Source organism: Pan troglodytes, chromosome 18 (assembly GCF_028858775.2).
Source record: "Pan troglodytes isolate AG18354 chromosome 18, NHGRI_mPanTro3-v2.0_pri, whole genome shotgun sequence".
Lineage (NCBI taxonomy): Eukaryota > Metazoa > Chordata > Mammalia > Primates > Hominidae > Pan > Pan troglodytes.
The window spans coordinates 13,269,928-13,282,409 of NC_072416.2; the positions used below are offsets into that span (position 1 = coordinate 13,269,928).

The 12,482-nt window shown below is 48.3% G+C and overlaps 1 protein-coding gene across 3 annotated transcripts in view; it reads right to left on the minus strand.

Annotated features, from left to right (window-relative positions):
• Nucleotides 1–240: 240 nt before the first annotated feature.
• Nucleotides 241–12,482, minus strand: part of TEKT5 (tektin 5) — a 69,401-nt gene continuing 57,159 nt past the window's right edge. Inside the window, exons 6-7 of one of the 3 annotated variants that reach the window (XM_009430280.5) lie at nucleotides 10,081–10,235; nucleotides 241–540 (exon numbers count right to left, since the gene is read on the minus strand). In XM_009430280.5, coding sequence (XP_009428555.1) covers nucleotides 324–540; nucleotides 10,081–10,235 — 372 coding nt within the window. In that variant the 3' untranslated portion in view covers nucleotides 241–323. 3 annotated transcript variants of the gene reach the window in all.

Consider the following 12,482-nt stretch of genomic DNA (forward strand, 5'->3'; position numbering starts at 1 on the left):
GTTAGAAGCTTGTTCGAGGCCACACAGCTCCTAAGTGACAGAGCTGGGCTCTAGACTTTGAGCTGCCAAGTCTAATCTTAACACACCATGGTTTACACTGTGCCCCTAAGGTGACAAACAGGTGATAGAGAGAGAGAGAGAGAAAAGAAAGGAAAGAAAGAAAAAGGAAGCAAGAAAAGAAAGAGAAAGAAAGAAAGGCAGGAAGAGAAGAAACAGATAAGAAAAAAAGAAAGTCGGCCCTTTCAAACAAAATACTGTTTTACTTTGTTTCTCAGCCTTTTCCAATTTTACGCCAGCGCGGAATGAGGCGCCAGGGGCGGTGCTCAGGTGTAGCCCACCAGGCGCGGGGTGCAGGGGAAGGTCTTACGCATGCCCATGCACTTCTCCTTGTCGATGCAGAGGGTGTTGGCCTTGATGGCAAGCTCGTGCTCCAGCCGGCACTTGGTCATGACCAGCAGCTGCAGCGTGTCCTGTGTCTCCCTTAGCCGCAGCTTGAGGGTCTGCAGGGTGTCGTCGATGGTGAACACCTCGTTCACCAGCCTGGGGTGAGGGCAGAGGAGAAGACACAGGTTATTCATTTATTTTTATTTGTTTATTTTTTTGAGACAGAGTCTCACTCTGTCACCCAGGCTGGAGTGCAGTGGCACAATCTCGGCTCACTGCAACCTCTGCCTCCCGGGTTCAAGTAATTCTGCCTCAGCCTCCCGAGTAGCTGGGATTACGGGCACGCACCACAACACCCAGCTAATTTTTGTATTTTTTTTTTTTTATTAGAGGCAGGGTTTCACCATGCTGGTCAAGCTGGTCAAGAACTCCTGACCTCAGTTGATCCACTTGCCTTGGCCTCCCAAAGTGCTGGGATTACAAGCGTGAGCTACGGTGCCTGACCTAGCACAGGTTATTCGGTTCAAGGTAGATGCACTCACTGTGCACTGGGAACTGTGCCTGGCACTGAGAGACAGCAGCAAGCAAGACAGGCAAGGCTCAGCCCTCCAGGGGAAGGCAGAGGCAGAACAGGTAGACAAGTAAATACACAAGAGAACTGTCAAGGGTAATGTACACAAAGGAAGAAATAAGACAGGATGGTAAAACACGACAGGAGACCAATCTGGAGATTCCTCGATAAGTCAGACATAGACTTACCACACAGTCCAGCAGTTCTGCTCCTGGGTATATACCCAAAAGAACAGAAAACAGGCGTTCAAACCAAAATGTGTACATGAATCTTCACAGCAGCCCTATTCACGATAACCAAAAGGTGGAAGCAGCTCAAATGTCTGTGGATGGATGGATGAGTGGATAAGCACAATGTAATTGAGCCACAAAATGGGAGATTATTCAGCTATAATAAAAAGGAATGAAATACAGCTGGGTATGGTGGCTCACGCCTGTAATCCCAGCACTTTGGGAGGCTGAGACAGGTGGATCACCTGAGGTCAGGAGTTCAGGACCAGCCTGGCCAACATGGTGAAACCCCATTTCTACTAAAAATACAAAAAGTTAGCCAGGCATGATGGTGGGTGCCTGTAATCCCAGCTACTCGAGAGGCTGAGGTGGGAGAAGCTCTTGAACCCGGGAGTTGGAGGTTGCAGTGAGCTGAGATCACACCGTTGCACTCCAGCCTGGGAGCCTGAGTGAAACTCCGTCTCAAAAAAAAAAAAAAGGAATGAAATACTAATACCTGCAACAACATGAATGAACCTTGAAAAACATGATGCTAAACAAAGGAAACCGACACAAAAGGACAAATATTGCGTGACTGCATTCACAGGAAATGTCCAGAAGAGGCAAAGCCCTATGGACAGAAAGTTAACTGGTGGCTTCCAGAGGTCAGGCGGTGGGGAGAATGTAGAAGATTGCTTAATGGGTACGGGGTTTCCTTTTGGGTTGATGAAAACATCATAGAACTAGAGAGTGGTGAGGGTTGCACAACATCGTGAATGTACCAAATGTCACTGATGGTAAATTTTGTGTTACGTGTATTTTATCACAATTTTTTTATTTGAGATGGAGTCTCACCCTGTCGTCCAGGCTGGAGTGCAGTGGTGCAATCTCGGCTCACGGCAACCTCCGCCTCCCGGGTTCAAGCAATTCTCTTGCCTCAGCGTCCCAAGTAGCTGGGATTACAGGCGCGTGCCGCCACACCCAGCTAATTTTTCGTGTTTTAGTAGAGACAGGGTTTCACCGTGTTGCCCAGGCTGGTCTCGAACTCCTAAGCTCAGGCAATCCGCCAGTCTCAGCCTCCCAAAGTGCTGGGATTACAGGCATGAGCCACCACGCCTGGCCCTATAATTTTTTAATAAACAGGATAACAGGGCCAGCCTTGTCTAGATAAGAGCCTCACTCAGGTCTTCCTTACTGGCCAGGGCACCATCCCCGGCTGCTACGAGTGAGTGTTGGCTGCTAATGGCCCACAGGTCCGCACTTCTCCAGACAATTATGTTGCTCAGCCAATCGGAGCTATCTCACCTGGGAGGAGAGTCCCTGCCAGCGGCCACAGACAATGGCTGGCTGACTCAGGTACAAAGGGCCTCTGGTACAGACATCTGTGATGCACTTCAAGGTCTGGCGCCCCTTGCAGGATCAACTGGGACTGGGCTGCCCCATACTACTTCCTCACCCCCTCCTTCTTTTTTTTTTTTTTTTAATTAAATTCTGTTTTCATTATTATTACACTTTTAAGTTTTAGGGTACATGTGCACATTGTGCAGGTTAGTTACATATGTATACATGTGCCATGCTGGTGTGCTGCACCCACTAACTCGTCATCTAGCATTAGGTATATCTCCCAATGCTATCCCTCCCCCCTCCCCCCACCCCACAACAGTCCCCAGAGTGTGATATTCCCCTTCCTGTGTCCATGTGATCTCATTGTTCAATTCCCACCTATGAGTGAGAATATGCGGTGTTTGGTTTTTTGTTCTTGCGATAGTTTACTGAGAATGATGATTTCCAATTTCATCCATGTCCCTACAAAGGACATGAACTCATCATTTTTTATGGCTGCATAGTATTCCATGGTGTATATGTGCCACATTTTCTTAATCCAGTCTATCATTGTTGGACATTTGGGTTGGTTCCAAGTCTTTGCTATCGTGAATAATGCCACAATAAACATACGTGTGCATGTGTCTTTATAGCAGCATGATTTATAGTCCTTTGGGTATATACCCAGTAATGGGATGGCTGGGTCAAATGGTATTTCTAGTTCTAGATCCCTGAGGAATCGCAACACTGACTTCCACAATGGTTGAACTAGTTTACAGTCCCACCAACAGTGTAAAAGTGTTCCTATTTCTCCACATCCTCTCCAGCACCTGTTGTTTCCTGACTTTTTAATGATTGCCATTCTAACTGGTGTGAGATGGTATCTCATTGTGGTTTTGATTTGCATTTCTCTGATGGCCAGTGATGGTGAGCATTTTTTCATGTGTTTTTTGGCTGCATAAATGTCTTCTTTTGCTACCAATGCCTTTCTTCACAGAATTGGAAAAAACTACTTTAAAGTTCATATGGAACCAAAAAAGAGCCCGCATCGCCAAGTCAATCCTAAGCCAAAAGAACAAAGCTGGAGGCATCACACTACCTGACTTCAAACTATACTACAAGGCTACAGTAACCAAAACAGCATGGTACTGGTACCAAAACAGAGATATAGATCAATGGAACAGAACAGAGCCCTCAGAAATAACGCCACATATCTACAACTATCTGATCTTTGACAAACCTGAGAAAAACAAGCAATGGGGAAAGGATTCCCTATTTAATAAATGGTGCTGGGAAAACTGGCTAGCCATATATAGAAGGCTGAAACTGGATCCCTTCCTTACACCTTATACAAAAATCAATTCAAGATGGATTAAAGACTTAAACGTTAGACCTAAAACCATAAAAACCCTAGAAGAAAACCTAGGCATGACCATTCAGGACATAGGCATGGGCAAGGACTTCATGTCTAAAACACCAAAAGCAATGGCAACAAAAGACAAAATTGACAAATGGGATCTAATTAAACTAAAGAGCTTCTGCACAGCAAAAGAAACTACCATCAGAGTCAACAGGCAACCTACAAAATGGGAGAAAATTTTTACAACCTACTCATCTGACAAAGGGCTAATATCCAGAATCTACAATGAACTCAAACAAATTTACAAGAAAAAAACAAACAACCCCATCAAAAAGTGGGCGAAGGACATGAACAGACCCCTCTCCTTTTTAGGCTTTGCTTATCTAGAACTTTCCGAGGAGAGGACTTTTTTTTTCTTTTTTGTTTTTGAGACAGAGTTTCACTCTGTCTAGGCCAGAGTGCAGTGGTGCAGTCATGGCTCACTGCAGCCTCAACTTCCTTGGCTTAAGCGTTCCTCCAGCCTCAGCCTCCCAAGTACCTGGGTCTACAGGCATGCAAAACTGCACTAGGCTAATTTTAATGTTTTGTAGAGACAAGGTTTCACCATGTTGCCCAGGCTGGTCTCAAACTCCCGGGCTCAAGTAATCTGCCCAACTCAGCCTCCCAAAATGCTGAGATTACAGGCATGAGCCACCACACCCAGCTGATTTTAATTTTTTTTTTTTTTTAGACCAGGTCTCCCTCTGTCACCTAGGCTGGAGTGTAGTGGTGCCACCATAGCTTACTGCAGCCTCAAACCTCTGGGTTCAAGAGATCCTCCTGTCTCAGCCTCCCAAATAGCTGAGGCTACAGGCAGGCACCACCACACCTGGCTAATTAAAAAAAAAGTTTTTATAGAGATGGGGTTTCTTTTTTTGCCTCCAGGTTGGTCTCAAACTCCTGGGCTTAAGTGATCCTCCTCCCTCCACCTCCCAGGAGAGGACTTTGAGCAGAGAAGAAAGATAAGACTTAGCTGGACATGTTGAAGGCCAAGAGGGAAAGTATGTTGCAGCAGCGCCGTGGAGTAGAACTTTCTGCAAAAATGGAAAGATCTATATCTGCATCATCAAATATGGTACCCACCAGCCCCACGGGGCTAATGAACACTTGAATGTGGCCACGCAATTGAGAACCTGAATTTTAGCTGTATTAATTTAAAACTTAAATTTTGGCTAGGCGTGGTGACTCACGCTTGTAATCCCAGCACTTTGGGAGGCTGAGGCGGGCAGATCACTTGAGGTCAGGGGTTCGAGACCAGCCTGGTCAACATGGTGGCAAAATGCCGTCTCCACTAAAAATAGAAAAAAATTAGCCAGGTGTCATGGTGCACACCTGTAATCACAGCTACTTGGGAGGCTGACCCAGGAGGTAGAGGTTGCAGCCTGTCATCCCAGCATTTTGGGAGGCTGAAGTGGCAGATCACTTGAGGTAGAGAGTTTGAGACCAGCCTGGCCAACATGGTGAAACGCGGTCCCTACTAAAAATATATCTATATCTATGTCCATATATATATATATATATATATACACACACAAAAAAAAAATTAGCGAAGTGTGGTGGCAGGTGCCTGTAATCCCAGATACTCGGGAGGTTGAGGCAGGAGAATTGCTTGAACCCGGGAGGCAGAGGTCGCAGTGGGATGAGATCACACCATTACACTCCAGCCTGGACAATAGAGCAAGACTCCATCTCAAAAAAAAAAAAAAAAAAAAAGAGAGAGAGAGAGAAAAGCACATGCAAAATTAAAGGGCTTGGGTTTGTTCTCAGTGCTGTGGGAAGCCATGGGGTGGGGGCGGGGGGGTTGAAACAGGGGAATGGCATGCTGACTCGAGTTTCGGGATAACCTCCAGGCTGCTGTGTAAGATGAGATTGGAAGGGGGCAAGAGTAGAGGCAGGAGAAAGGTTAGGAGAAAGGTTATTGTGAATCCACATGGAGCGGATTGGATGGTGTTCCTCAGAAAGATATGTTCAAGTCCTAAGCCCTGGCGCATGTAATGTTATTAGGAAACAGGGTCTTTGCAGCTGTAATGAAGTTTAGGATCTTAAGATGAGATCATCCTGGATTTAGGGTGACACCTAAATCCAATGACTGATCTCCTGATAAGAGAAAGGAGAGGGAGGTTTGAGACATGGAGACATGCAGGAGAGAAGGCCATATGGAGACGAAGGCAGAGATGGGAGTGATGCGGCTACAAGCTGAGGGCCGCCAAGGATTGCTGACAGCCCCCCGGAGCTGGTAGAGTGGCAGGGAACAGAGCCTCTCTCAGAGCCTCCAGGAACAGCAACCTTGATTTGGGACTTCTGGCCCCCAAAGCTGTGAGGGAATAAACTTCCGTTGTCTGTAGCCACCCCGTTTGTAGTAATTTGTGATAGCAGCCCTGGGAAATGAATGCGGCAAGGTGAGCTGTGACGGTGGCTTGGTTGTGGGACTGTGCTGGGGGTCCCACCTCTGGGGAGAAGAGACAGTGAAACTGTGCTCAGGACCAGAGGACCTGAAGCTGGGTGAACTTCCCCATGGGAAGCCTGGGCTAGAGAGAAGCAAAGAGAAGTGACAGAAGCAGCCTGGAAAGTTCCACCAGCACTGTCCAATAGAACTTTCTAGAGCAAGGGAGATATTCTGTGCTATGTTGTCTGATATGGTGGACCCTAGCCACATGTGGATACTGAGCCCTTGAAATGTGGTTATTGTGAATAAGGAATTGAATTTTTCACTTTATTTAATTTTAATTAAAATTCAGTTTTTGGTTTTTTGACAGGGTGTTGCATTGTTCCCCAGGATGGAGTACAGTGGCATGATTATAGCTCACTGCAGCCTCCAACTTCTGTGCTTAAGCAATCCTCCTGCTTTAGCCTCCTAAGTAGCTTGGACTGTAGGCATGCCATCATGCCTGGCTAATTTTTGTATTTTTTGTAGAAATGGGGTCTTGCTGTGTTGTCCAGGCTGGTCTCGAACTCCTGGCCTCATGCGATCCTCCCACCTCAGCCTCCCAAAGTGCTGGGGTTACAGGTCTGAACCACCACACCTAGCCTTTAAAGTTCAATTTTAAATGGACTTTCTTTCTGGGGGATGGGCATGGATGGGACCCTAGTGATTGGAGTAGGTCAGGAGAAGACAGACCACTTGTAGGAGGAAAAGGAAAAAGATGGCCCAAAAGCAGGAATGGAGAGGACGGGGACAAGGAAGATCATGCACAGATGGGACAATTTAGCCACTGGAGAAGGGAGACAGCCTGAGTCCTATCATCCGCTCAATTCCCAAGACAGCCATGCATACAAACCAAAACACAACATACACAGATGCAGACACACACACACACACACACACACACACACACACACACACGGCCCGGCTCCTGAACCAAACATGCTCCACCTCCTTGCTCTCTGTCTGTCCTCCTCAGTGGTATGACTGTTCAACGGGAAACGGGAAGGCAGAGAGCTTGCCCCAAAGCAGTAGGTCCTCCAGGCAACTCCCCCAGAAGCCCTGTTCTGTAGAAGTCCCCTGGTGGGGCCGTGCACAGTGGCTCATGCCTGTAATCCCAGCACTTTGGGAGGCCGAGGTGGCTGGATCACTTGAGGTTAGGAGTTCGAGACCAGCCTGGCCAACATGGTGAAGCCCTGCCTCTACTAAAAATACAAAAATTAGCCGAGCATGATGGCAGGCGAGTGTAATCCCAGCTACTGGGAAGGCCGAGGCAGGAGAATCTCTTGAACCCGGGAGGTGGAGGTTGCAGTGAGCCAAGATTGTGCCACTGCACTCCAGCCTGGGCAACAGAGCAAGACTCAATTTAAAAAAAAGTCTCGTTGGGGAGGCAAAGGGATCACCTGAGCCCTCCACTCCAGGAGGTACTGGGGTTCAGCCTGAGCATCGAAGAAGCAGGGGCAGATGGAAGAGAGGTCAGCAGAGCCCAGCCCCCACTCTCCTGCACCCAGGACCTAGACCCTATCCATCTCACTTCCAGGGCTGAAGACCTAGCAAGCCAGCAGCAGGTCTGCTGGGTGTTGCTCTGTTGCCCAGGATGGAGTGCAATGGCGCAATCATAGCTCACTGCAGCCTCCAACTCCTGGGCTTAAGCAATCCTTCTGCCTCAGCCTCCTGAGTAGCTGGGACTACAGGTACATGCCACGATGCCTGGCTAAATTTTGTATTTTTTTTTTTAGAGATAGTGTCTTGCTGTGTGGTCCAGGCTGGTCTCAAACTCCTGGCCTCAAGTGATCTTCCTGCCTCGGCCTTCCAAAGTGGGAGGGACCCCAGACCCTCAAGTTCAAAGCCTTGGATCAATGTGCCTGCCCCTCCACCCCACCCCAACACATACCCTGCTTTTTCCATTTCCTAAATGGTTACTTAGGCGGTAACTGAGGCTGTGCAAAAATCATCGCTTGGGCACCACCCAACACTTTTTCTTGATTATCTATCCTCCTTCTCCTAACTGATACCTCTCTTCTTGACATCTTTTCACATCTAGCAGTGGGGTCTCCACACCAGGATGGAGGGAGCAGGGTCCATCGCTGGACCAAGACCTGCGCTCCCTGCCCAGTGAAGCCCTGGCTTAGTGCTGTGTGACTGGGACAGCTTTTTCAACCTCTCTGGACCTCAATTTATCTTCCCATTTGACAACAGTAGGAGTAACTGACTTCCCAACTCCCCTAGGAGTAAGACTAAAGGGGATAGAACTCAAAAGAAGCTCAAGGGATTGCAGTTAGCCATCAGGGTGAACTTCCCTTGCTGTAGGCTAGGGCTGAAACAATATGCCCAAGGAAGCCTGAGGATGGTCCTTTCCATCTTTTTCTCTTGGGGGATATCAACTCAGTATCTTGTCAAAAGAAGTACTGCTATGAAACCTGGTGAGCACAGCCCTGGGCACAGTGAATGCAGAATAAGGTTTATGGAGCAAATGAGCAGCTGAAATGGGGCCGAACTCAGTCTCTTCCCACTCCACCAGAAACCCTGTTAGTGCCCATAGGAGGATGTTCCAAGGATGACCCTCAATGATCTCCACCTCCTGGCTTCACATCCTTGAGTGTGGACCTAGAGATGCTTCTAAAGAAGAGCATGCAGAAAGAGTGATGGACTGTCACTTCCATGGTTAGGTTACAAAAGACTGTGACATCCTTGCTGCTGGTACTGTCATTGTCCTTCTGGTTTGCATGCTTTGTTGAAGCAAGCCACCATGCTGGAGAGACCCATGGGTGAATGAGGGTGGCTGCCAGCCAACAGCCAGCAAAGAACTGAGTTCTACCAACAAGCATGGGAGTGAGCTTGGATGTGGAACCTTCCCCAGTCCAGCCTTGAGATAAGACCACAGCCCCAGCTGACAGCTTGATTGCAACCTGCGGAAGACCCTGACATGTGCAACATAGCAAGGAACCTACTAGCCCAATTCCTAACCCACGGAAACTGAGATAACAAATGTGGTTCTTTCAAGTCACTACCTTTTGGGGTACTTTATTACACAGCAATAGACAACTAAGATAATGCCCCTAGCACGGGGAGAACAGAGTGGCCAAGTGGTTTGCCCCAAGTCATACAGCACGTTCATGGGAAATAATCCCCATATCTGATGACCTGTTCCTTCTTGGCCTGGCCATCATCCTATTACAATCCCCACCCCCCGCCCCCCACAAACCTCCTTTCTGGGCTGGCATGAGCTTTTGACCCCTGTCCTGTGAGAAAGCCCTTCGTCAACAGACACCAGCCTCTTTAGCACAGCAGGATGGGTGGGATCCATCAGCCAGGAGCTCATGAGGCTCTTCCAGGGCTTCATGGTAAGAACTTTACAAAAAGGGAGGTGGGAAATGAGTGAGGAATGGGTGCCTCTTTCATGGAAGCCTGGAGAGAGAAGGTAAAGCCACCAACTGGGAGGCGACCATTCATTGCCTTGGCTTTCAAGGGAAACAAGAGGGTTTCTAGAGCACAACGGAGTTACACAACCACCCCTAGTTTAGGCAAGTGAGAAGGCCACAGTGCACAGGTGGGGCTCCCAGTGATGAGAAAGCCACGCAGTGGTACAGCCCGAGCTGCATCTCAGAACTCCACCCACACCCTGCACTCTACTGAGTTGTGGGACTGCATGTCCTGATTGAGGGAGGGTCCATTTTTCAGACCCAGTGCACCTAGAAGCTCCTGAGACTCACCCCTTCCCATTCCTGGATTCCCAGGGGTTCTCCTGCCTCCTCTGGCCTCCCTCACTTACTTGAACTGCGGGATGTCCCTGCACAGCTCCATGTTGGGGCGCCGGGTCCGGCACTCCAGCCTTGTCTGGGCCACCTTCAGCGGGCCCTCCTTGGCTATGATGGACCTTTCCAGCAGCATGATGGTGTTCTCGGCCTGGAAGATCTCCTGCAGCGTCTGCGAGGGAACACACAGCTGTCACCACCCACCAGGCCCTTCTGACCTCCTCTGACTGGGGGCCTGGGGGGAGCTCAAGTCAACTAGGTCAGCCTCCAGCCAGGCACTTAAGATACCCCTTCCCCGGCCTTGAGCACCTTTAGGGCAGGAAGCTCACCCTTCCTAAGAAACCTTGAGGCTGGGCGCGGTGGCTCATGCCTGTAATCCCAGCACTCTGAGAGGCCGAGATGGGTGGATCACCTGAGGTCAGGGGTTCTAGATCAGCCTGGCCAACATGGTGAAACCCCGTCTCTACTAAAAAAACAAAAATTAGCCGGGCGTGGTGGCAGGCGCCTGTAATCCCAGCTACTCAGGGGACCGAGGCAGGAGAATCGCTTGAACTCGGGAGGTGGAGGTTGCAGTGAGCTGAGATCGTGCCACCGCACTCCAGCCTGGGGTACAAGAGCGAGACTTTGTCTCAAAAAAAAAAAAAAGGGTTAGAAACCCTGAGAAGCCGCTTCAGGTACCCTCTTGTCACCGGGGCACTGTGGACATGGAAGACGGGCCAGTACCATGGTTGGTTTTGTTCTGAACCTCCAATAGCCATTAGAGTTGCCAATCAGTGCTCAGCAGGAAGAAAGCAAAGTAAGGGAGTGAGGGAGAAGAAGAGGGAAAGGAAGGGAAGGAGGAAGGCAGGCCTTTCAGATTGACAGAGACTGTTAATCTGAAATAATCTCTAAGCCAATCTCTAAGCCAGTTTCACTTCATCTGGGTTTTTTCATATATACATACATACATACGTGTGTGTGTGTGTGTGTATTCAAACAGACTCAGAGTTTACCTTCTTAGTAATTACCTTCTTAATTACTAAGAAAGTAAACTCTGGATCTGTATGTATTTTCCATTATTATTATTATTATTATTATTATTATTATTATTATTATTATTTTGACATGGAGTCTCGCTCTGTCGCCCAGGCTGGAGTGCAGTGCTGTGATCTGGGCTCACTGCAAACTCCGCCCCCCAAGTTCAAGTGATTCTCCTGCCTCAGTCTCCCAAGTAGCTGGGATTACAGGCACCTGCTGCCTCACCTGGCTGATTTTTTTTTTTTTTTTTTTGATGGAGTCTCGCTCTGTCACCAGGGCTGGAGTGCAGTGGTGCGATTTCGGCTCACTGCAAACTCCGCCTCCCGGGTTCACGCCATTCTCCTGCCTCAGCCTCCAGAGTAGCTGGGATTACAGGCGCCTGCCACCATGCCTGGCTAATTTTTTTAAATATTTTTAGTAGAGACGGGGTTTCACCGTGTTAGCCAGGATTGATTTTTGTATTTTTAGTACAGATGGGGTTTCGCCATGTTGGCCAGGCTTGTCTCAAACTCCTGACCTCAAGGGATCCACCTGCCTCGGCCTCCCAAAGTGCTGGGATTATAGGCATGAGCCACCACACCCAGCCTGCTTTAAAAAAAAAAAAAAATCCAGAGTTTACCCTCTTAGTAACTAGATCAGTGACTAAAGAAGGAAGAAGGGAAGGAAATAAGAATGCAAGAAGGGAGGGAGGGGAGGAGGAAGAAGGAGGGGAGAGGGGAGAGGAAGGGAGGGAGAAAGGAAGGCAGGAAGGCAAGAAGGAAGACAAAACTTTTTATCTGTCAAGATATTTTTCCCAATATGATGTCACCATTGTACCCTACAATTTATGAAAGTGCCGATCTCAGGGAGGGGCAGGCAAGAGCCTGCTAAGGTCTGAGAATGTTCTACATCTTGATCTGAAGGTTTCACAGATATAAACATAGATGAAAATTCATCTTCAAAATCCATCAAGCTGTGAGCTTTACTGACTGTGATGCCTCAACAGAAAATACAATGAAAATCAGAAAAAGTCAAATCCAAGGCACGATTGGTGAAATGTCAACATTTGTGTTGGGTACATGAAAGTCTTTCATTTATTTCACTTTTTTGAGACAGGTTCTTGCTCTGTCACTCAGGATGCAGTGCAGTTGCGCAATCGCAGCTCACCACAGCCTCGACCTCCGGGGCTCAAATGATCTTCCCGCCTCAGCCTTGCAAGTAGCAGGGATTACAGTCACACACCACCACACCTGGCTAATTGTTTAATTTTTTTCAAGAGATTAGGGCTTGCTATGTTGCTCAGACTGGTCTCAAACTCCTGGGCTCAAGCAACCATCATGCCTCAACCTCCCAAAGTGCTGGGATTACAGGTGTGACCCACAGCACCTGGTGGGAGTCTTTTATATGATTCTCTCTACTTCTG